The 21,309-nt window shown below is 42.2% G+C and overlaps 1 protein-coding gene across 3 annotated transcripts in view; it reads right to left on the reverse strand.

The window, feature by feature from the left end:
* Positions 1 to 21,309, reverse strand: part of TMC1 (transmembrane channel like 1) — a 69,090-nt gene that overhangs the window by 17,777 nt on the left and 30,004 nt on the right. For all 3 annotated transcript variants that reach the window (XM_083576697.1, XM_083576695.1, XM_083576696.1), the window contains 8 exons: positions 20,919 to 21,113; positions 14,206 to 14,385; positions 12,103 to 12,255; positions 9,985 to 10,113; positions 6,969 to 7,036; positions 4,752 to 4,991; positions 1,291 to 1,416; positions 41 to 119 (listed from right to left, as the gene is read on the reverse strand). In XM_083576697.1, the coding sequence (XP_083432823.1) occupies positions 41 to 119; positions 1,291 to 1,416; positions 4,752 to 4,991; positions 6,969 to 7,036; positions 9,985 to 10,113; positions 12,103 to 12,255; positions 14,206 to 14,385; positions 20,919 to 21,113 (1,170 nt within the window). The remainder of the gene's footprint in view (positions 1 to 40; positions 120 to 1,290; positions 1,417 to 4,751; positions 4,992 to 6,968; positions 7,037 to 9,984; positions 10,114 to 12,102; positions 12,256 to 14,205; positions 14,386 to 20,918; positions 21,114 to 21,309) is intronic.

Genomic DNA, 21,309 nt, shown 5'->3' on the forward strand with positions numbered 1-21,309 from the left:
AACAAAAAACCCTATCAACAATCTTTTGCAGCATCCTTACATTTTGCAATTTCTTCTTGAGCTCGAGATTCATATCTTGGTACCCTTTTGATATAGCGTTGAGGTAGTAGATACTCAGGCTAAATGGGGGGAAACCACATATGCTATGTCACATAATTATTACAACCATTAAAAACCATTTTTAAAGTAGAAATAGGGAGAAATTTCATTCAGTTCGCATTTTGAAACAAAACAGTTATTTTTCTGTTATTTATTTTATTTCTTATCTGCACTTCACCATAAGGCCCCAGGGTGGTTTACAACAAATATAATATTAAAATAAGCTAAAACTAATTACTGTCAAGGGAATAGGGTGGATCTTAAAATAAATATCTCATGTGCCAAAGTCCAGGGTAAAGAGGCTAGCTTTTGAAATTCACACTTCTCTGAATATTTTGACATAGTTCTCTAATGACAATGTGGATATTAGAGGAAAGTGTTAATAAAACTGCATATATTAATGAAAATAATGTACAAAATGCAATATATAAGAATTTCTTTCACTTGAGATAATCCAAAATTGACAGATTCATGCATCTCTATTTTAAGCAGAGTGATATAACAACCATCTTCCTTACCAGAAGCTGATGCAAGTGAATTGCACCCTAGACAAAAACTATGGTTTGATGTTTCTGGAGTCCTTGCAACGCTGTGTCAAGTACTACTTTTACACAACCACATCCTTTAGTTGCTATTTCATCCTTGCCCCCCACTCCCGTTTAGCTGCTTTAAAGGAACTCTGAGGTGAAGCTGCCGTCAACAATAATCTCAGAATTCTGGCAGGGATGGCCTAAGAGAAGGTCTTACCTGAGGCCAAAGACAATATGGCATCCCCCTCACCCGCTCCTTCCATTGGCAGGAGCCAAGTGGCCTGAAAGATGAATTGTACTTCTAACACTGGCAGTGGAATAGCATCTTCCACCACACCTGAGCATAACAAGCAAGTTTAGGGAGCGTATGACAGGCCTGAGGCACACAAAACTGAGGAAGGGAACAGCTGGTGGGATGAGGAAGAAAGGGGGGGTGTTGCTGTGACCCCTGCCAGCTTCTGCTCCTCAAGGCAATTATCTCAATCTGCCTAACAATAGAGCCAGCTTTGATTTCAGGGGCCATTAAAAGAGAAGTCCACCTTCCCCGCCCTCCATCCCTTTAGCCCTCCTGCCTCCACTGGGTAGTGAACGCATTCTACGTATGTCTAAAAAAAATGGGGATGTATTTATTTTTAAGCATATAAATGTGTGCTGTACATACACCATCAGTAGTATGAAGGGCAGGATCACACCAGGGTTTGAGAGAAGTCTGAAAACCTTCCGAAACCAGGAAGGGAAATCATGCTCCAGAGTTTCTCCAATGACCTCAAACATTCTGGTTTTCCCGCTGTTAGTGCAAAAGACACACAGAGATAAAGGGTGGGAATGTAAATAGTGTTTTTGTTAAAGTAATACTAATAACAAATACAAATATTATTTATTTGTGTAGCTGAAGCAATTACAAAAAACCATGAATAATTCACAACCATAGTAATGCCAGAATATAACCCAAGAATATATCTGCTACCAAGAATATATCTGCTACCAGATATATTAAACCACTCAAGGAATTTTAGCTTTTGGAGGGGAACAGGGGTCTCCTAACAACTCTCAGCACCCTTAACAAATTACATTTCCTAGGATTTTTTTGGGGGGGGAGCAATGACTATAAAAATGGTATAACAGTGCTTTAAATGTATACGTAGTGCAAATGTGGCAGTTCACATGACTGGATGCTTATTCGTCTTTTCAGAAAGGGTGGTGGGCTCCTCCATCCTCAAATACCCCTGTTATGTACTAAGCTTGGATCCTAGAACAATAGGCAAGTAGGATCCTAGAATGCAACAACTGATTGGCTTGCAGGAAAAGACCAATCAGGCTCCAGGAGGGAAGCAGAATCAGCCAATCAGACGGGACTCATTGTGTAAATATTGTATATAAAAGCCTGAGGTTTGGGGGCGCAATTCAATCACTGTTTTACAAGCTGCAATAAAGAGCATGAAATCACTACAGGACTCCCAAGTATATTTCAACCCCCCACAAGGAAAATTAGATTTCACAGAGGAAGATTGTAGCCTAGCCTTTTCACTGATACGTTAATTTTCTGTATGTTGGAATTAGGCGTGCGTGAGCTTACACCAAAAGTCAAGGCCTTCTCTCTGATCAAGTGATACACATAGCAGTGGTTTCTCCACAGGGCTGAGGGAGCACCAGGTGCATCTTCCTTCCTCTAGCCCAGGGCAAGTGGCCAGGCAGCAGCTCACAGGAGGGAGAAGAGCAGGGCCTTGTTCACTTCCCTCCTGCTCACTGACATTCAAGCAGGGGCACTCACGTTTGCAAGCAACTCAGGTGAATCCTGAGAACATCTGGAGAAGAATTTCGTACTGCATTAAAAGAGCCCTGGAGGGTACACATTCATTCATTTGTTATGGGGCTGTCCATGAAAGTGCCATGTGTTGTTTCATGTGCGCTTTTTACAAAATAGTGCAAGAGTGGAAGCAGTTAATGAGACAGTAGGGTCGTTATATCCTTGCACAAGTTCTGGGGCTGCACATCTACAGATCCACCTCTAGATGTCACACATGGCTTTCCATAATTACAAATGAAAACTAGCAATCCTCAGCATCCCCTGTTTTGTAGCTATTGACTTTCTTGAGGTCTTTTCCAGATTTTGAAACAAAGGAGCATGTTAATGAATCTGGGCCTTATCTTGAGTCTGAGAGCAAAGGACCTGGGTTTCCACACAGCTCAGTAATAATTACCGGTATTGTTGTTTACATCAGTGGCCCTTTGCTGAGTAAGAAAAGCACAAACTTGTGAGATATTGCCAAGACCCACAGCCACATGGCACTGCTGTGCAACCCAGGTGAGGGATGTTTTGGTGGGGTGGCAGGGCAGGGCAGGGTGGTACTTCCCGTTTCACCTCAAGCGGCAAAGAGGGAAGCACTGCCTCTAACTGGAAGGGAAAGAGAGAGGGAGGTAGCAGTCTAAGTATTTTGGGAAGCAGTCCAGGCCAGGATACTAGTTCAGGCCAGGACCTGAAGGTTGTGGACATGCTCCAGTTTACTCTGCATCCAATGCACTCCCACTGCTGGTTTGAGAAGCAGTGTGCACACAATGTTTGCCACAATCCATATATGTCCCTACTCTATCCTTATCTTTCCAACATAAATATCCCTCATCTTGCCAATCCCAGTAGAGCTTGCTATCTGCCAGCCCAGCTTCCAAAGAAACAATCAGGAACTCACTTGAAGTTGTCAATTGTTTCTTTGTAGCCATGTCCTTATCTGCCCCACACTTAATGTCACATATCACATCAGACGTGGGGCAGGTGGGTATGATCTGAGAAAAACAGTCTCTCGGGCCAAACAGACCTGTGCCAGGCAATGCAGGAGAATATGCACAGTTGTGGAAGGAAGCAGAAAGACACAGAGAGTAGCAGAGAAGTGGCATATCCTGCACTGCAACATTTCTCCGATGAAAGTAGGGACATCCTATTCCACGACCACCACCACCATCATTTTATTATTTATAGCCCACCCAGCTGACTGGGTTGCCCCAGCCACTCTGGGCATAAACTTTCCTACACAGAACTTCCTTCAGATGACTCAGAGGTCACATAACTCCATAACCTCCAATATTTCTCTGACGAAAATAGGGACATCCTAAGGAAAAACGGGACAGTCCGGGATCAAATCAGAAACCGGGACAGCTTCTGTAAATCCAGAACTGTCCCAGGAAATAGGGACACTTGGAGGATCTGGGCAAATAATAACAAAACTCCAAAGAGGTTTAAAAGGTAAAGACAAATAGCTTGTTCTGGAAATGCAAAGGGGATGGGAAGTCAGTGTAGAGAGTTGAGGACAATGTGACCCAGCTAAATTCACAAACACTGTTCATTCAAATAAAGCAACAGGCCCGATTCTCTTTTTTAAAATGCCATAGATCCATGGGGATATGATTTGTTTTGGCAAGCAAAATATTTTGTATGACTTCTGGAAATTGAAACGAGGAATGAGTAATAGGCCCTTCAGAGACGTAGAAATTTAAAAATCAGGAACAATCCCACATTAACATCTAGTTCAATTTGACCTGTACTTTCCCCTCCTACATTATTTTCCCCCACAGTTATTGTATCCCACTCATATATATTTGTTCCTGACTTTTTTTCCCATTCAACATAATAAATGCTACATGCAGAATGCAAATCTGAAGCGCAACTGAGACGCTGCCTTCTCCAGGTACCCTGTGCAGCAGCATCTTTTACTCAGAAGTATATCTTATTAAGTTCATAGTAGAAAAGAATATGTTCTGCAGAGTCTGGCACATTCAAAGAACATCTGCAATGTTTCTGGGGATGTTTAAATATCTGTCCTTGACAAAAGCTGAGGGGAAAATGTTTACTCAGGCTAACATAAAGGCCCTGCATTGGACTGGAATTATTAATTTTTAAGAATTCTGGGCACTGTAGTATACTTGTCATAGAGTTCCAGCAATAATGAACAAACTACAGTGCCCAGAATTCTTTGAAGGGGAAAATGGGCTTCAAATGGGCTTTAAAGGTATAGTATGTATACTGTCTTTGTCACACCTATCTTTCACGAAAGTGCATCTAATGTTATAGTTATTTGTTCAGTAATCCTACATCTGACTTTGAAGAAATGTATATAAAATGCAGTAAACCTGAATGGACCACAGTCAAAGGACGGAGGGACGGAAACAACTGTGTAGACAACTGGCAGCGTGGAGAGGAAGAGAATAAACAGCAGCATGGCCATGTAGAAGTTGTTTGATCGTGAGGCTTTGAAGACTCTCTCATGGGGAACATTGCAGCACATCACAGCCCAGCACTGCAGGTACATGGATGTATGGAGACGGATGACGTTGATCGCCGGCAGACATGGTGCATAAAAAGAGCCCATCCTATGAACATTCAATAAGCCATTTTCTCATAAAAATCTACAAAGGGGGTTCTATGGCAGTAACTCTTTAGCTTTTATATCCCTTTGCTTTCCCAGCCACAAACCCTTGGATCTTCTAAGGATTTGCCCCTCCCAACACTCTGCTAGTCCATATTGGTTCGTATTTGGAGATAGGTGCTTTCAAAACAGCCATGTTTATAAAGATTAAGTTAATATGGTTCTTATCTTATCACAGGTACACAATAATAAACATGATAAGCCCCCTGGGAAAATGCATGCATGCACACACACCACCCTCCACACAGGTCATCCTCCTCTGCTACTCTGTTCCCCCAACCTGGTTGGACTGATCTATTATTATCATTTATTACACTTGTCAGATTGTTCGCATTGTTTCCTGAATCAAAGTGTATTTCATTTTGCCATAGTGTGATTGTTTAGCGATCCCCACAGGTAGTGCTTACTGGTATTTGCAAAAGCGTGAGATTAAACTATAGGGAGCTCATGTAGTTTTTCTCTGCTCTTGTTTTCTCTTCTGCCTGGTATAGAATGGATTAAACTGAATTGGGATCTAGCAGAGCTAAAATGGAATTATACCAAACAAAAGAGAAGAAACATTATGACAACGTATGACCTTAATTTTGAGGTAACTATCAGATTTTTTCCTAACATTTTATGCAAATTTCAGTTTGCATTGAAAGCTGATGTCATCTGTTTCTGGGAATGCATATGAAATCTGATGTTAGAGCGCCCCCCCACCTGTCCCCAAATTAATATTTGAATGAAATGGGGTGAGTAATATATTTGCAGAAATAATTTCTGGTATTTCACTATTCTCCTCCTTAATGTAATAGTTCAATATCATAGCTGGAAGGTCAAAACTACCACATGTGTAATATGCTGATGTGGAGCTATTCTGGGCAAACATTGGGGCACAGAATTCTGCATTAGCTGCAATTCCAAAATCAACCTTAAGGGCAGCACACATAGAGCACACTATCCAGTCTAGAGGCTGCCAAGACCTGCACTATCGCGTCCTTTCCAGGATTGGCTGTAGGTGGTGTACCAGTGGGAACTGGAAGAGAGCCCTCTACAAACTTCTACACCTCCAGTGACATGGATGGATCTAGGAGGAACTCTCTCAAGCATGTCTCTCCCACGTATCGGTCTCTACAGCCACAACAGGTGCTGTAACCTTCCAATAGTTTGACTTTACCTCCAAAGGCACATTCTTCCATTGTCTCCCAAGACAGGGATGCCAACCAACCACTCTGAAGCTATGTTCCTGCTTCTTTATAATTGTTTATTTTATTCATAATTGAATAGTTTATTCCTAAATTAATAACTGACTGCTTTAGCTGAAGGGTCAAACTGAATTTATTACAGCATAAACGCAGAAACATGTCTATCGTATAGCACTGAGCTCAGGGGGATTCACAGCAGTGCTTGCCAATGGTGGAGTGTGAAGGCATGGATCTTTCTTGAAAGGTAAACACCAACTCCCGCATTCATGATTTGCTACGATACTTATAGCCTCCTGTGTTTCTGTCACATTGGAGGAGCCAAATGTAGGAGCAAGGAAGCAACACCAAATAAGAAACTAATAATGATTGCCCTGTATATGCCCTGTATATTCCAAAAGTCTGACAACAACAATAGCTGAATTTGTCACACCTGAAAGGTGGCATCCAACATGTCTTCAGAGAAGGACTCATGATTGAGTCACCATTTGTTACTCTCAATTTATAACAGCTTATTTCACAGCGTCCAGGCATGATTTCAGTGAAGTCACACCACAGTAAAGCTGGTACAATGAAGTGGAGAATCAAGACCAGAGGTGACAAGTGTGATTTTCCACATTTATATCAGAGATTTGACAAGCAAAGCAGAAGAATTCAGTCACATTGGCAAACCTTAACCTTAAGTACAGCCACTTCTACAAGATCTCTCATGCAGTATTCCACCAAGACACACTTACCAGATCATGCCTTGATTGAAGATCAGGCCCAACACATTTCCACTAATATCAAATTCTGAATATGAAGGCTGAAGGGAAAGCATATTGAATTCTCTTAGAGTTGCAACAAAGCTTTAAAACAATGTGCAAAGATTGCATATTGATCATTTTGCATTAGGAACAGTTTTTCCTCAAGCAAATGAACAAATCTCCAGAACCGGGGCAATAATATAATCTGAAACACATATGCAAAATAATATTTAAATGACACCTGACTGTAGAGTTTTTAATATAGAGTTCTAGGCCTGCATGGCACTATAATAGATATAATAGAATCTAACATGTTGATTTTTAAATAATAAAATGAGATTTAGTTGTTGTTTTTAAGTACAAAACAAGTAATAACCAGTGTTTCTTTCTGTTTCAGGTCATAGATGTTGTCAGAAAGTTCAAGATCAGACACAGAACTGTTCTCCCCCTTCTGCCTCTGAACCCTACACTAAACTGTACAAAAATAAAAACTGAACTTTGTTATGTATGCTTTGTTTCACTGAACCAAAATATGTAGCATATGAAAACAGTTTCTCTAGCCTTCCCCAACCAGGTGCCTTCCAGGTGCCCTGTTAGACTACAATTCCCGTGACCTCTCACCATTGGCTCTGCTGGCTGGGGCTGATGGAAGCTGTAGTCCAAAAGATCCACAAATAACAAATTACATACGTGCCTCTAATTTAGGTTGAGATTTTATCTGTATTCACAATGTGGGGCATTGTTATGGGGGCAGAAAGTGGGGCGCAGCACCCAAGTTATGGTCTGGACTCAACTAAGTACAGTGGTGCCTCGGGTTACGAACAGCCTAGTTAATGAACATTTTGGATTATGACCACTTCAAACCCGGAAATGAGTGTTCTGGGTTGCACTGGGGGGTTTTGCGGGGGGTTTTGTGGGGTTTTTTGGCATATGAACAGACGTTCGGGGGTACACTTCTGTTTTGTTGGCACAGCCTTCTGTCACTCAGTCTCCCTTCCCAGCTGAGGGATCCCTGCTCCCTCCTGCTTGCACGCAAGTAGGAGTGGGATGGGGCTGCTCCAATGGGAAGGGAGGCTTCGCGCTGCCTGAGAAATTCCTGCTCCCTCCTGCTTGCACGCAAGTAGGAGTTGGGACTGGGGCTGCTCCGATAGGCAGCGTGGAGCCTCCCTTCACAGCTGAGATATCCCCGGCCCGGCCCTGCTTGCACGCAGCCAGGCTGCATAGTTGCCGGGGTCGGGGAAGGTGGGGGCAGCCCGGAAGCTGCATCTTAGAGCCCCTGCACTACCTGAAGGCAGCCAGGCGCTCCCCAGCAAGCCAACTGGAAATGAATCAAAATCACAAGAAAACATAAAACAACACTGACCCTGAACTAACCCTAATTCTAATCCTTACCCTAACCCTAACCCAGTCCTAAAATTAACCCTAACCCTAACCCAGAAATGGTCTTGTTAGATAGTAAAATTCATGTGAAATTGCTGTTTTAGGGGTTGCTTTTCACCGTCTGGAACGGATTAATCCATTTTGCATTACTTTCTGTGGGAAAGCACGCCTTGGTTTAAGTACGCTTTTGTTTAAGAACGGACTTCCGGAACAGATTAAGTTCGTAAACCAAGGTACCACTGTAGTCCTGCCAGCAGAAAACTTCCCCTAGCGCTATGGGGCTTTCTCCCCTCCCTCCTTCCCCTAATGCACCCCCAATTGGTTTGGGGGGTGTCAGAAGAGCCCCTGGAAGCGCACCAGGGAGAGGAGAGGGCACATCGTTCTCCCAGGAAAGCAGAAATGCCGGCTCTGATGGAGTGAGCTGCTTAGCACTACAATGAATTCCTCCCTTAAAAAAATTAAAGTTAAAATTAAAGAAGCGTGAGCACTCATTAATATAGTTATAAACTTTTTGCTGGCAGTGACTTCTATGTCTTTAACAGCTGCACTTTAAGCAGAATATATATATATATTTAAATTAACCAATGGACATTTTCCTGACTGATGAGGTGCTGGGGGGAAACTCCATATGCTGAATCCCTGCTTGCCACAAACAGCTGTTGAAAACACAAGAGCCCAGCCAAAAAAGTGATTGTCTACATTATAAACCTAAAACGTCTGGCTGGCCTCAGATGCTCTGCGTTGGCAAACCAGCACAAAGCCCATCAGAATCCCCTGATACAAAGCGCTCCCTTAATGGCGAGGTTAGAAAATTGGACAAGTCACAGTCATTAAATCTCAAATAAGACATCAATCAATCATACTTGGCTCGCTTGGCACCATTAAAGAACAAATGCTTTGCTGCTAGCCCAGTACAAATTGCAGGCAATACACACATGATATGCAAAGAAGGTGCTGCCTTCTTTCTTATGAAATATTATCAGCGAGATCTGAGGTGGAGCCTGCGCACATGAGGATGAGGGGGCCGGGCTTGCGTGCCTCTGCCCCATCCTCACTTTGGGCCATTTTCTGCTGAGACTGGATGCCTAAAGAGAACTATGTGGATACTTGCATTTTGAAGACCTGGCCATAGCTTGTTCCCTATCTTGTGACATTTTGGTTGGACTAATAGAGGTACTGCCCTACTATGGAATATTTTGTCTGTGTCATTCTCTTTAGATTTCAGACATATCCAAGATGTTTGCTGTTGCCACCACAGAATCCTGGACTTGGTGAACCTCAGTCTCATTCAGCATGGCATCCCCTGAGTTCCTTTTCCTTATGAAAAATAAACCAAATGCAAAATCTTTCTTGGGAGTGGACTCTGTAGATGGAGCTCTTCAGACAAAGATGAGATTGACAAGGCATTATCAGCATTACGTTTCTAATGATAGTTTATAGTAGTTTGTTCAACCAGGCATTTCCCATATATTCCCCATAAATTCAACAGTACCGTGTAGGGCTGCTAGTATAGTATAATACAGCATAGTACAGTGTCAAGTACTGGAACATTTACATTATATTATTGTTATTATTTCAGAAAGAATTCATTTTTTAAAGGAGGAGGAGCAAGAAGTCAAATACTTACAAAGCCATATTCCAAGTCCCAGCACCAGCAGTAATTGAAAAACCTGACAAAGACAGCTTTTAGGAAATCACCAATTAAAATTGTGATGTAGGTCGTCACAGTGTCAGAGACCGTCAGCCGCACAAATTCCTGCAGAAACAAGGTTTTCTTTTTTAGAAGCAAAGGGTCGGGTTGTTTCTTTGTTGAGAGCGTTTGGCAAACTCCAAGGAAGCGACGCTGCTTATCCTCCTGCCATTCACTCCTGTTGTTTGAAATGGGCCATTGGAATACTCTCAAGAAACTTAGAGGACTCTTACATTGTGCACGCATGCTAAATGGGGAGCAGGATGTAGGCCTAAAGTGTTTTGTCAGCAGAATCATCTTTTGTTTCCTGCTTGGCAGGGGGTTGGACTCAATGGCCCTTGTGGTCTCTTCCAACTCTATGATTCTATGATCTTGAATCATCTTGCCCATTGCCTCCCAGACACCTTTTGCCCCTCTGTAAAATTTCAGAAATACAATGTTCAGAGCATTCCCCGGGTCCTTTGCCCACTTTTTCCAGAGGGGAAAGAATTTATTAAATGAATAGTCATGTGCAGAAAAGAATTTCCAGGAGGGCAGCTATGTTAGTCTGTTGCAGCAAAAACAACAGGCTTGTGCACTTTAACGGTGCCACAAAGCTCTTGGTTGCTTAGGGAGGAAAGTGCAATCCATGTGTAGATAGAGACTGATTATGCACCATACATTTTAATACTCATTTACATCATATTTCTCTCCCCCCCCCATTGAATCCTGGGAACTGTAGCTTACACTCTCACAGAGCTACAATTCCCAGCACCCCTGACAAACCACAGTTCCCAGTATTCCTTGGAACATGCTTTAAATGTATGATGCATACACAATATGGGAATATCACCTGTTTGCTTGTGATTGTTTATTTTTTAAAAAGTTACTGTCCACACTTTGCAAAAAAATAATCCCAGGGTGGGGTACAGTAAAAATAACAATACAGTGGTACCTCAGGTTACATACGCTTCAGGTTACAGACTCCACTAACCCAGAAATAGTGCTTCAGGTTAAGAACTTTGCTTCAGGATGAGAACAGAAATCGGGCTCCGGCGGCGCAGCAGCAGCAGGAGGCCCCATTAGCTAAAGTGGTGCTTCAGGTTAAGAACAGTTTCAGGTTAAGTACGGACCTCCGGAACGAATTACGTACTTAACCTGAGGTACCACTGTACAATAATAATTTTAAAATTGAAAAATATAAAATACCAAATTCTGATACAGAAGGAAAAATGCACACCCTTGGCTAATTTTACTGTGTGAATATATCCAAATATGCTACCTAGCTCAGGCACACTATTAAATGGAATCCCTTTCATCATTGTGAAGACTTAAGTGGATGTTCCCAGTCATTCATTCTCAATCTGCTCTAAACAACTAGGAAAGAGGTCAGGGTTTTGTTTCTCATATATTCATATTGTATATTTCATGGTAAAAAGAGCTTGATGCATCCTGGGAGATAGCCCAGCTGTGATATCATGACTTGTTTAAGACCATGCAGTAAAGGTTGAGACGGAATTATAGACTAGGCCTCCTCTGGCCAAACCAAATAATCCATCCACAGGAGGGCCTGTCTCCATATACTGGGCTTCCCTTAAGTTTGTGGTTTGTGTTGCTGCCCCCTGACACTACTTCAATCACAGCTAAGGTAGAGAACAGGGATTTGGCTGGAGGAGGAGGATTGTAATTCAAGTCAGGAAGACTTTCATGACTCAGTGATTTAGTAATGCTGCCAAAACACCAGAGCAGTCTCGTTGCAGACCCCAAATTTTGAACCATAGATCCCCTCTATTAGAGTCAGCTGCGATTTCCCCACCCCCCACCCCAGACTAGGAGGAGGCTGATGCTCCCAGAAATATGGGTTCATCCATGTCTATTTCTTGGGGCCAGGACTTGGAATCAAAGCAACAAAATATCCTTCCTCCTTCAGATTCCGGGCTGAAAGTTAAGTCTGTGAGGCTAGATCACTCCAGACACAACAAAGAATGCATTAAGAATGAATACTCTTGTGAGTATCAGCAAGCAAGCATCGTTCCAAAAGCTTTGGGTGTGTTGTTTTTTCCAAAATGGCTTTACCTGACCAACCATTGTTTCCCAGCAGGGGCCTCTCGGGACATCCGCAAGGCTCACGTGGGGGGGAGGGCCAGTGACGTTTTCAGGGAGGGTCCCGTTGTACAAGTTGGTTAGCCAAATTGTCATGTTCTGCCTCACAATCTTCTCTTCTTCCAGCTGGGAAAAAGGAGATGTTTTTCAATAGCACAAATCAAATTACACAGAGGCTGCAGCGAAGGGTAGGGGGAATGCGGTAGCTACAGGCCTGGCTAGAAACCAGAGAGTCCAATGTTTAGATCATTATTTATTAAAAATGTATGCCACTTAATACAATAAAAATCTCGATGTGGTTTACATAAAAACAATAAAAATATAACAACAGACAATAATATTTCATAAAAGTGAAATAAAATGGAACACAACCATATATCGAAACAATGTATAAAACATAATTAAAAACTAAGAGTCAGATTCCAGGAATGGCTGGGTAAACACAGAGGTCTTTAAGAAGCATTTCAAAGTCTCACAAACCCCCAAGGGAGGGCATTCCTGGGAATACCCACTTCCATGCTGTTGCCAGGAACAGCCAGGGCAATTCACTGGTCTTGGAATGACCAACTAGATCTCCTTGGAAGGCATTCAAGATTGGCTTGGTCTTGACCGGAGGAGACAAACAACTAGATGTCCTGGTCCCAAGTTGTTTAGGGCTTTTGGCTCAGTAGCTAATTAGTGTCAATTGTTAGAGATCATTTCTCCAATGTGAACCCAGTAGGTGGCCTTAAGCAAGCCACTTTTCCTTAGACTTACTTATGACAGAAATAATAGTATTCACCACAACCTTACAGGGGTGTTGTAAGAACCAATGAGATAATGTGCGTGAAGCATCAACACCAAGGTGGTCTGGCCCGCAAGACCATTTTTGCCAGCCCTACACAACATTCAAGAAGAAACATCTTAAACGCTTAAAAAATGGGGTTTTTTTGTCTCATGTGTTGTTAACAGAAGCACATACATTATTAATTGTGTAATAGAGCGGTTTTCAACCAGTGTGCCGTGGCACCCTAGGATGCCTTGAAAGATGGTCAGGGGTGCCATGGGCAACACTGGCCTCTGTCCCTCTTTCCTTCCCTCCCTCCTCTGAAGCCCTCTTGCATCTCTGCCTCCCAAAGGCTTGCACAGCTGTTTATTGCAGCAGCCCTGGCCATAAGTTCCGCAGGCGAATGTTGCCCCTGGGAGGCACCGCTCTTTGGGGCTCCCAAGGAGAAGGAAGAGGAGAGGAGGCTGAGGGAAGCTGTTCAAAAAGGGCTGAGGGCTGCCAGCTCTGCAGGCAAGGGGGGACCTAACTGGGCTCCTGAGCCCCACAAAGGAGCCGCAGAAAGAATGTAGTTGGTCAAGGGAGCCATGAACTCAGAAAGGTTGAAAACCTCTAGTGTAACACACACACATATATATAATACACACACACACTCTTGCGGCCCACTTGGTATGAAATGTTGAACTGCCCTGATCTACACTATATAAATGCACTATAGTGGTTGTGGTTGTTACTACTACCCGCCCCCCCGCCCCCCCCCCCGTAGCCTTTCCATTTTAGCCACACAGAAATAGCTAAATACTTTAGAGGAAGGTGGGGAGGTGATTTTCACCAACTGAGCTCCCAGTTCCCTGAAAAGGGTGGGAGACCCTCCAGGACAGTGTGGGCAGGTGAACCTCCCGTGGATTTTGGCCCCTTCAGCTACACCAGAAGCGGTTTAGTCCTGCTGGCCACATGACCCGGAAAGCTGTCTGCAGACAAATGCCAGCTTCCTCGGCCCAAAAGGTGAGATGAGCACGGCACCCCATAGTTGCCTTTGACTGAAGTTAACTGTCCAGGGGTTCTTTACCTTTACCGTTTACCTTTACTGGCAGAAGGAATACTCTGAATCAAACGACATGTCCCCAAGCCAGCTAAAGCTAGTCATGGTTAATTCCAAGGGAAGCTCACTTGTTCTCTTATTTGTGACTAATTTAGATGGACTGGAATATAGAAGTATATCTTTGTAACCTTCCGGAGCTCAAGACTTCAAACTGGAACCTTCTTCTAGAAAGCTGCAAATAAACAGGACATGTAAAAATTAGCCAACTTGCCTTGAGATTGATTTCATCCATGAGAGCAATAATAAATGTGTACAGGTTGCCCAGGAAGAGAGCAAAGATGCGCCCCAGCTGCCACCGGAGGGCGATTCGAGGGTGATAGTTTTCCAGAGCACTGATGACATCAAATACAGTGGGACAGAACATTCCCAGGAGGGACATGACCATGTTTACCTGGAGAGGGAGGGGAGAAACAAGTTTAAAAGGTTTAGCTATGCTCTCCTACTAGCAGTTTTAGTACATAGGCAGCCACCATGGCGCCCTTCAGCCCTGATGTTTTGCATCAGTTCTCCAACTCCCATCAGCTGTAGCCAGCAGAGTCCATGGGCAGACATGATGGGAGTTCCAGTCTACAACCTGAGAGGCATCACTATAGTACAAAGTATACTTTAGTATACAAAGAAAGTGGATCACCAAACCTTGTTTTTGTTTTAAAGTAGATTTAAAAGCTTCTTACATCATTTCCCGGTTTTTTGCAATGTAATTCTCCATACAAACAGTGTTTACAAAGATGTATAACATCACAGCAAAATGTGCATAAAAATGAATATATTAGTGAAAATAACATACAAAAATGCACTAAAAGAAATTGCTTGCAAAAATCTGTACATTAGTCAAAACCACATATTCAGTGAAATTCACAGTAAAATGATAAAAAAAAATCATGATGATTAAAAAAAATGCAAATGCTGCAGTAGATTATAGAATTGAATTTAAGACAGGAGAATGAGAAACTGAGCGAATTGCAATTGACAGATCATGGCATCCTTCTCTGCACAGAACAAGAAATGGGACAGTATGTGTGTCCACATACTTATATTCTTTTCAGCACCAGCTAAAGACCTTTTCTTATTTTCCAAGGCTTTTTGGATGTGCACACACTGATATATGGAATTTTAGATCTGCTCTTAGTAATACTGTGTTATACAGTGTGCCTGCTGCCCCACACATACACATATATTTTGCTTTTTTATTGATTTATTGATAGTTATTATATTTTTATGTCTTCTTGTTGTAAGTGCCCCAGAGCGGTATAAAAATAGTCCAAGTAAATAAAAGAATCTGATTGTGTAGCTGTGATTAATAAATTAATATATGCATTCATTCCATTCATCAGACCTCTAGTTCCTAGTAGCAACAAACTAGTAACAAGAAAATACAGCTGAGAGAATGATTAACTGCCATCAAAGAGTAACTTTTAGCCCCAGATTGTGAAGCCTCCAAAATTATTGTCTATAAAGCAGCTGTGTTTCCCCAGCTTCTGTGTGGTATTATGATTTTCAGTAAACAAGGCTGAGATTACAGCCAAATCTAAACTCTAGTGTTAAGCATTCCCTGGAATGACAGCGCCATAAAGAATATTTAATCTTGACTGCTTGCTATTAAAATTATACTTTCATTAAGAATTAACAGTTTAGTGCATATAAATCATGGTTTGGCTATTTCTTTCATGGAAACATATTTTTGTTTTTATATAATTAGCTGAACAATCAGATGAATGGGCTATTTTGTTATTTATTGCAATTTACTATTGAGTTCAAAATGATCAGTTGCTCAATAACTCAGGATGTCAGCTATACATTTCATAACAAATTGAAAAATCCTGCCGCATTATCTGAATTTGCTGCAATTTTATTTTTTATTGGGCTTTTTTGCATTTACATCCTATGTTTAATTTTTAAATAAACCATGGCAGCTTACAATAAAACACCCAATACAAACAATACCCTTAATAATAATAAAAAACACTGCTAAAATTAGAAGATGGGGATTTCGACTAAACCTTAGGAAGAGCATCTTGATGGTGTAAGCTGTTTAGCAGGAGGAGGCAATGGACTGTCTTTAATCAGAGCTGGATAACCACCTCTCAGGGAGCTGGAGCCGTCAATTTCCCTGAACTGGCAGGGTGCGGGGAGCTGGACTAGATGACCTTTGACGTCACTTCCAATTCTTATGACACTAAAATATTTTCTAGAACATCACTCCTGTGATGCAGGCTGAGCTGTGGGTGCCTAATACCATTCATATTGGCTGGAGGAGAGCTTGCTAAAATGCAGGAACTGCATCTAATGTCATAATGACCCTCAGAGAAGCAGCTAAGAGGAGAAGAAACCCACCAGAATCTGCAGGGTGGTCATCCCAAACTGGAGCCTTTTGGTTCCTCTAACTGAGACCTCTAAAGAGAGCCCCCCACGAAGATACTTCTGAGGGACCGGCCCTTTCTATACCAGGGGCCGCACACTCCCTTGGTGTCCACTTGTCAGTGGACATGAGACAGAAAACCGGAGCTGTCTTGGTTCCAGATGAGTACAGGCCTGAATTGGGACTTCCGGGTTAGCGCCATCGTCTAATGGCGGATTCCCTCCGAGCTCCGGAGGGAATCGGCTCAGCAGGGGTCGGGTCCTGACGCGCCGGCGACGCGGGGACCCCTAAAAACCACAGGCGTGGAAGCCTGTGGACCTGGTGACTCGGTGGGCACCTTTGCGCCCCCCCCGACCCGCGAAGGAGCCTTTTTAAAGGCTGCGGAACGGGGGGCGGGGAGCGGTGCGGTGCTGAGAGTCCTCTGCTTCCCCTGCTGAGTGAAGCCGCATGCCATGGACGGAGAGCGCTGACTTCTTCCTTGAAATATCAGGACTAAAAGTAACAACCCGTGAGTAATACGGAAATTGGACTTAAAAGGAAATTTTTATATTATTTTTTTTTATCTGGAACGAACGGGGTAGGCGCAAAAAGGAAGTCCGTCTCCCCGCCTTGTAAACATCTTAAAGCAAGGACTAGCTAACTAAGGTTGAGAGAATAATTTCTTTCTTATTGGATAAAAGTTATTAATTCCACGACTTGGCAGTTTAAGCTGTTTGCTGGAGGATAAGAGTTGTTTTTAAGAGCTGAAGTGCAAACCCCCCCCCCCCCGGGACCCGGGAGCGATCCGCGAGACAGCCTCTTTAAGAGACATAGAAGATTTTGACAGCTGTCAAATTAGCTGTCAAAGTTGGGAAAGAAAGAGAACATTGGTTCTGTGGTCTCTGCTGGACATATTTGCTACAATTTGGTTATAAATTGTTGGAAACAAGGAGGAATTGATACAAACTAATTTGACTTTTGGCTTTTTTATGAACTAAGTAACCAGAATCCCTCTAGAGGAGATTCTGGGACACTACAATGGCTGCAAGTGGAAAAATACTGATGGAGCTAAATAGAACTTGGTTTCTTCTGGGAAAGCTACAAGAACAAAATGATGTTTTGGCTATAAGGGTCAAAACATTGAATGAAACAGTAAACAATTTTACTGAACTTAGTAAGGACTTGACTCAAGTCTCTGCAACTGAACAAAAGGCCCTTGCAGCGGAACAAAAAGTTTTGGTAGCCGAACAGGAAGAGAAGCTTGAGAAAATTGAGAAAGTGGGAAAAGAAATATATGAGGTGCTGGAGAGTAAGGAAGGAGGAGCAACAATGCCACAGATGAAGGAAAGCCAGAGGCCTGTCAAAAAGGATATAAAGGAAAATAAGAACTGGATGAGGGAAATTTTGTTTGAATTGGTGAATGAAGAATGGAGAGACCTCCCCAGGAGATCTGAAGATTTGTGGATTATAAATTTGATTAAGTTAGAAGTTGGAGCTTTTGGGACATTTGGACTCAAAAAGATTGAGAAACAAGATTTGAGCTCCACTTTTAAATATGGAGATCTGGCTGGAAGAAAAATGGACATTACTGAGACAGAGCTTCCCCGAGTTTTGGTTTTTGGCATAAAGGACTATCAAAAAAACCGGCAGAGAGGAATTGAGAGAGAATTACGAGCCTCGGACGTGAGATCTCCAGGCTGATTGCAGATAGGATGATAGATATTGGTGGGGGATCAAAACCGGGAAAAGGGGGGTGGGGATTGGGAACCTAAAGGGTGTATAACTATATTTTGATTCTTTATTCTATTTTGTCAGGGGTATTAAAATGGGGAATTCGTGGAAGGGTACTGGGGTCAACCTTAGAAAAAGATTTAAAGAATGGGTACTGAGGTACAAAGATGGAGGTTTATAAGCTAAAATTGGCTATATAAAATGAATTAAATACAATAATGAATTAAATATAATAAGATTAAAAAATTGGGGATAAGAACTTGTTGAACTAATAATTGGAAATGGAATACAAGAGAGGGAGGTGTGGGGAAGTCATGGAAATATGTTATTGAAAAAAAGGTTGTAAAAGATGAATGTTTGTTTGTTTGTTTTTCTTTTCTCTTTTTCTCTTTTTTAATCTTTTTTGTCTTTTTGGAAAATCTTAATAAACATTTTTGAAAAAAAAAAAAGAGTACAGGCCTGAATTAAAGCCCCGTGGGTTCCCTCTGTGGTCAGGACAGGGCCCCCAAGAGTCATGAACTTCCCTAAGTTGTGCATGCAGGCAACATCGGGGGCAGCGCAGCACTTCAAAAGTCCACTAGGGCTTTTCCACAGCTGCCTTTTAGTGTCCAGGACAAAATGTGGAGGGCAGCACTTTAAACCACATGAAAAACACACTGTTTTTCAGTAATGGTAACAGAAATCCCAAAACTAAGTAGATATTTTGGCTCAGCTGTTAGGGCATCTTATTGCCCTTTTATATTCCTAATGCAACCGATCAATGATATACAGATTTCCACAGACTTGTAACTGGGAATACATTTTCTCACAAAGAAAGAGTCTGTGGCTTTCAAAAGCAATCCCTAGCACCACCCTATGAAGCAAAATGATTTGCCACAGCTTCAGTGTGTCTGCAAGCAGAATTAAATATTTGACTGGCATCCATCGCATCTTTCTGTTGTTTGAACTGAAACACCTCCTGCTGGAAACCAGCAAACAAATAATACTGCTAAGTAATTATGGTCAATGCTATGGAGATTTCTCCCCCTTAGATGTGCTGAGAACTTTGCCTTCAACATCATTGCTAATGATATTTTAAACCTGATTTTCCATCTCAACTTCACTGCGTGAACTGTTTGGTAACACCAATAAAATCAATGTCATCTCATCATTGCAAAACCATTCTGTGTAGTCTGATAGAGAAGAGATCATTATGGGTCTCTTCAGCTTTATTTTTTTTATATACAATATACGGTACTAGATTGTACCTGATTATGTCATACTCAGAGTATGCCTACTGAAATCAATGGACTTCAGTTAGTCAACTAGCTCAAGCCCATTGATTGCAATGAGTTAATTCTGAGTATGAGTTAGTCAGGTATAGCTCTTTATGTCTTAACATAGAATTCATTCCGCAAGTCTTATTTCATTTTCTGATTTATTGCAAAAGAATGTGATTTACAATAACAGGAAATATTTTTTAAAACGTGTCAGCTATTTTATGATGTGCAACCTAGGCTTTCATGAACATTTTGATACAAGAAGCAATATGTATCTTTATCTTTTTTATTTGCTATCACATATCCACTTTAAGAAAGCTATGGACTGTTAGTATCCTTGTAGACTTTGGCAGGCTTCTTGTTCAGCTGTGTGGGCATTTCAAGCTACATCAACTACGTAATGTAGTTCCTTAAGGCTGAATCTGCAGTTCCCTTGTCCTCTATTCAGACAAGCTGACTGTGTTTCCTGTTACACTATAGGAATGATGTCAGACTAATATATAAAGCAAAACATGTAACAATGGGAAACGGAGAAGCGAAGAGGAAGAGAACGTAAGTCTTACATTGTAAGGAAATCCGACTGAATGGAAGCTTTCAGAGCAAAAGTGATATAGTCGGAAATCGTTTCTTCTTCTTTCTTATTTGCAAGGTAAAAAGAACAAAAGAGCCTCAACAGTTTTAATCCTACCAGATGTTGTCCTGCTGCTGTAATGATGGCAGGCCAGTTAAAGAGTGAGTAGATCCAATACTGGCCAGGTTCCAAATGGGCTTGCATTTGCCCATTAAGTGAATAGGATGTTTTTGGAAAGAGCAAACCCTATGTGATGCCATATCATAAACTCCCTCAAGATTTAAGATTCTGTTTTTTATGTGTTTTTTATTTATTGCATAGCTCAAGTTTTTATTTTTATGTATAATTCTTATGTATACTTTATGTTCATGTGTTTCTCTTAGGTGCCACTGTACTTGGTTGCCTTATTCATAAATCTGAATATTTCACAATCACATAAACTGCTTTTGCCATCCATTATGGGAAGGAGGGAGAGAGAAAGCACAATGCAATTTCTGTACAAAGAGAGAGAGAAGGGGGTAGGAGATGGGGGAGAGAAAGAAAGGAAAGAGATAGCAGAAAAGGGAAGAAAAGGCGGTGACAGCCAGTCCGATCATTAGGCAGAGTGAGGCGACTGAAGCAGCAGATGCTGTGAGACGCAAAGTGATGGCAAGATATTGGAGGACAGAGTTGGGTTTGCTGCTTTACAGTGGAGGAGAATATGCTGTCCAGTGTTGACACAAGATTCAACTGCAAGTATGGTCACTTTTTGTATGTGGAAGTGGGAGCGGCTTTCATCTTGTACTCCACCTCAAGCAGCAAAATGGTGGTGCTGAGTGATAGAGAGAGAAAGAAAAGCCTCCCTAACCACTGTTCCGGCCCACCACTAGCATGCAGCCCTGAGTCCTGATGACTCCTGAGGGAATGTGGCTCTCAACAAGGGGGGCAGGATCCCTCACCCCTGCCCTACATCGCCCTGCTCAGTAAAGACAACCCAGGCTTCCTACATACATCTGTTTTAGAAAACAAAACATGCTGGTACGAACTTCATTCCTCTCCCACCAGCCATAGTTTTCAAGGCCTTCCAAAGCAAATTGTTGGGATCGCCTCACAACAAAGTAGATGAGGTAGCCACTCCCAGCTAGTGTGCAAAAGGCAAAGAAATTAGCGAGAACCCTCAGGAATCGGGTCAAGTGGACGTTCTCTTCCTTCCGGCTCTCTTGCTCCTCCACAATTGCTTCCTGTATTTGTTACAAATAAACAAGAAAAACATTCATCAGTATTCATGATACCAAGAAGTATAATAGCATCCTAAATTAGCCACTGCCAACCTGGTGCCTGGACTAAACTCTTATCAGCCCCAGCCAGCAGAACTGTTCAAACCATCTGGAGGTCAACAGGTTGTCCATGAATACAGACTATTTGAAGATCCGTCTC

The sequence above is a fragment of the Podarcis filfolensis genome (assembly GCF_964270895.1).
Source record: "Podarcis filfolensis genome assembly, chromosome: 11".
NCBI classification, from domain to species: domain Eukaryota; kingdom Metazoa; phylum Chordata; class Lepidosauria; order Squamata; family Lacertidae; genus Podarcis; species Podarcis filfolensis.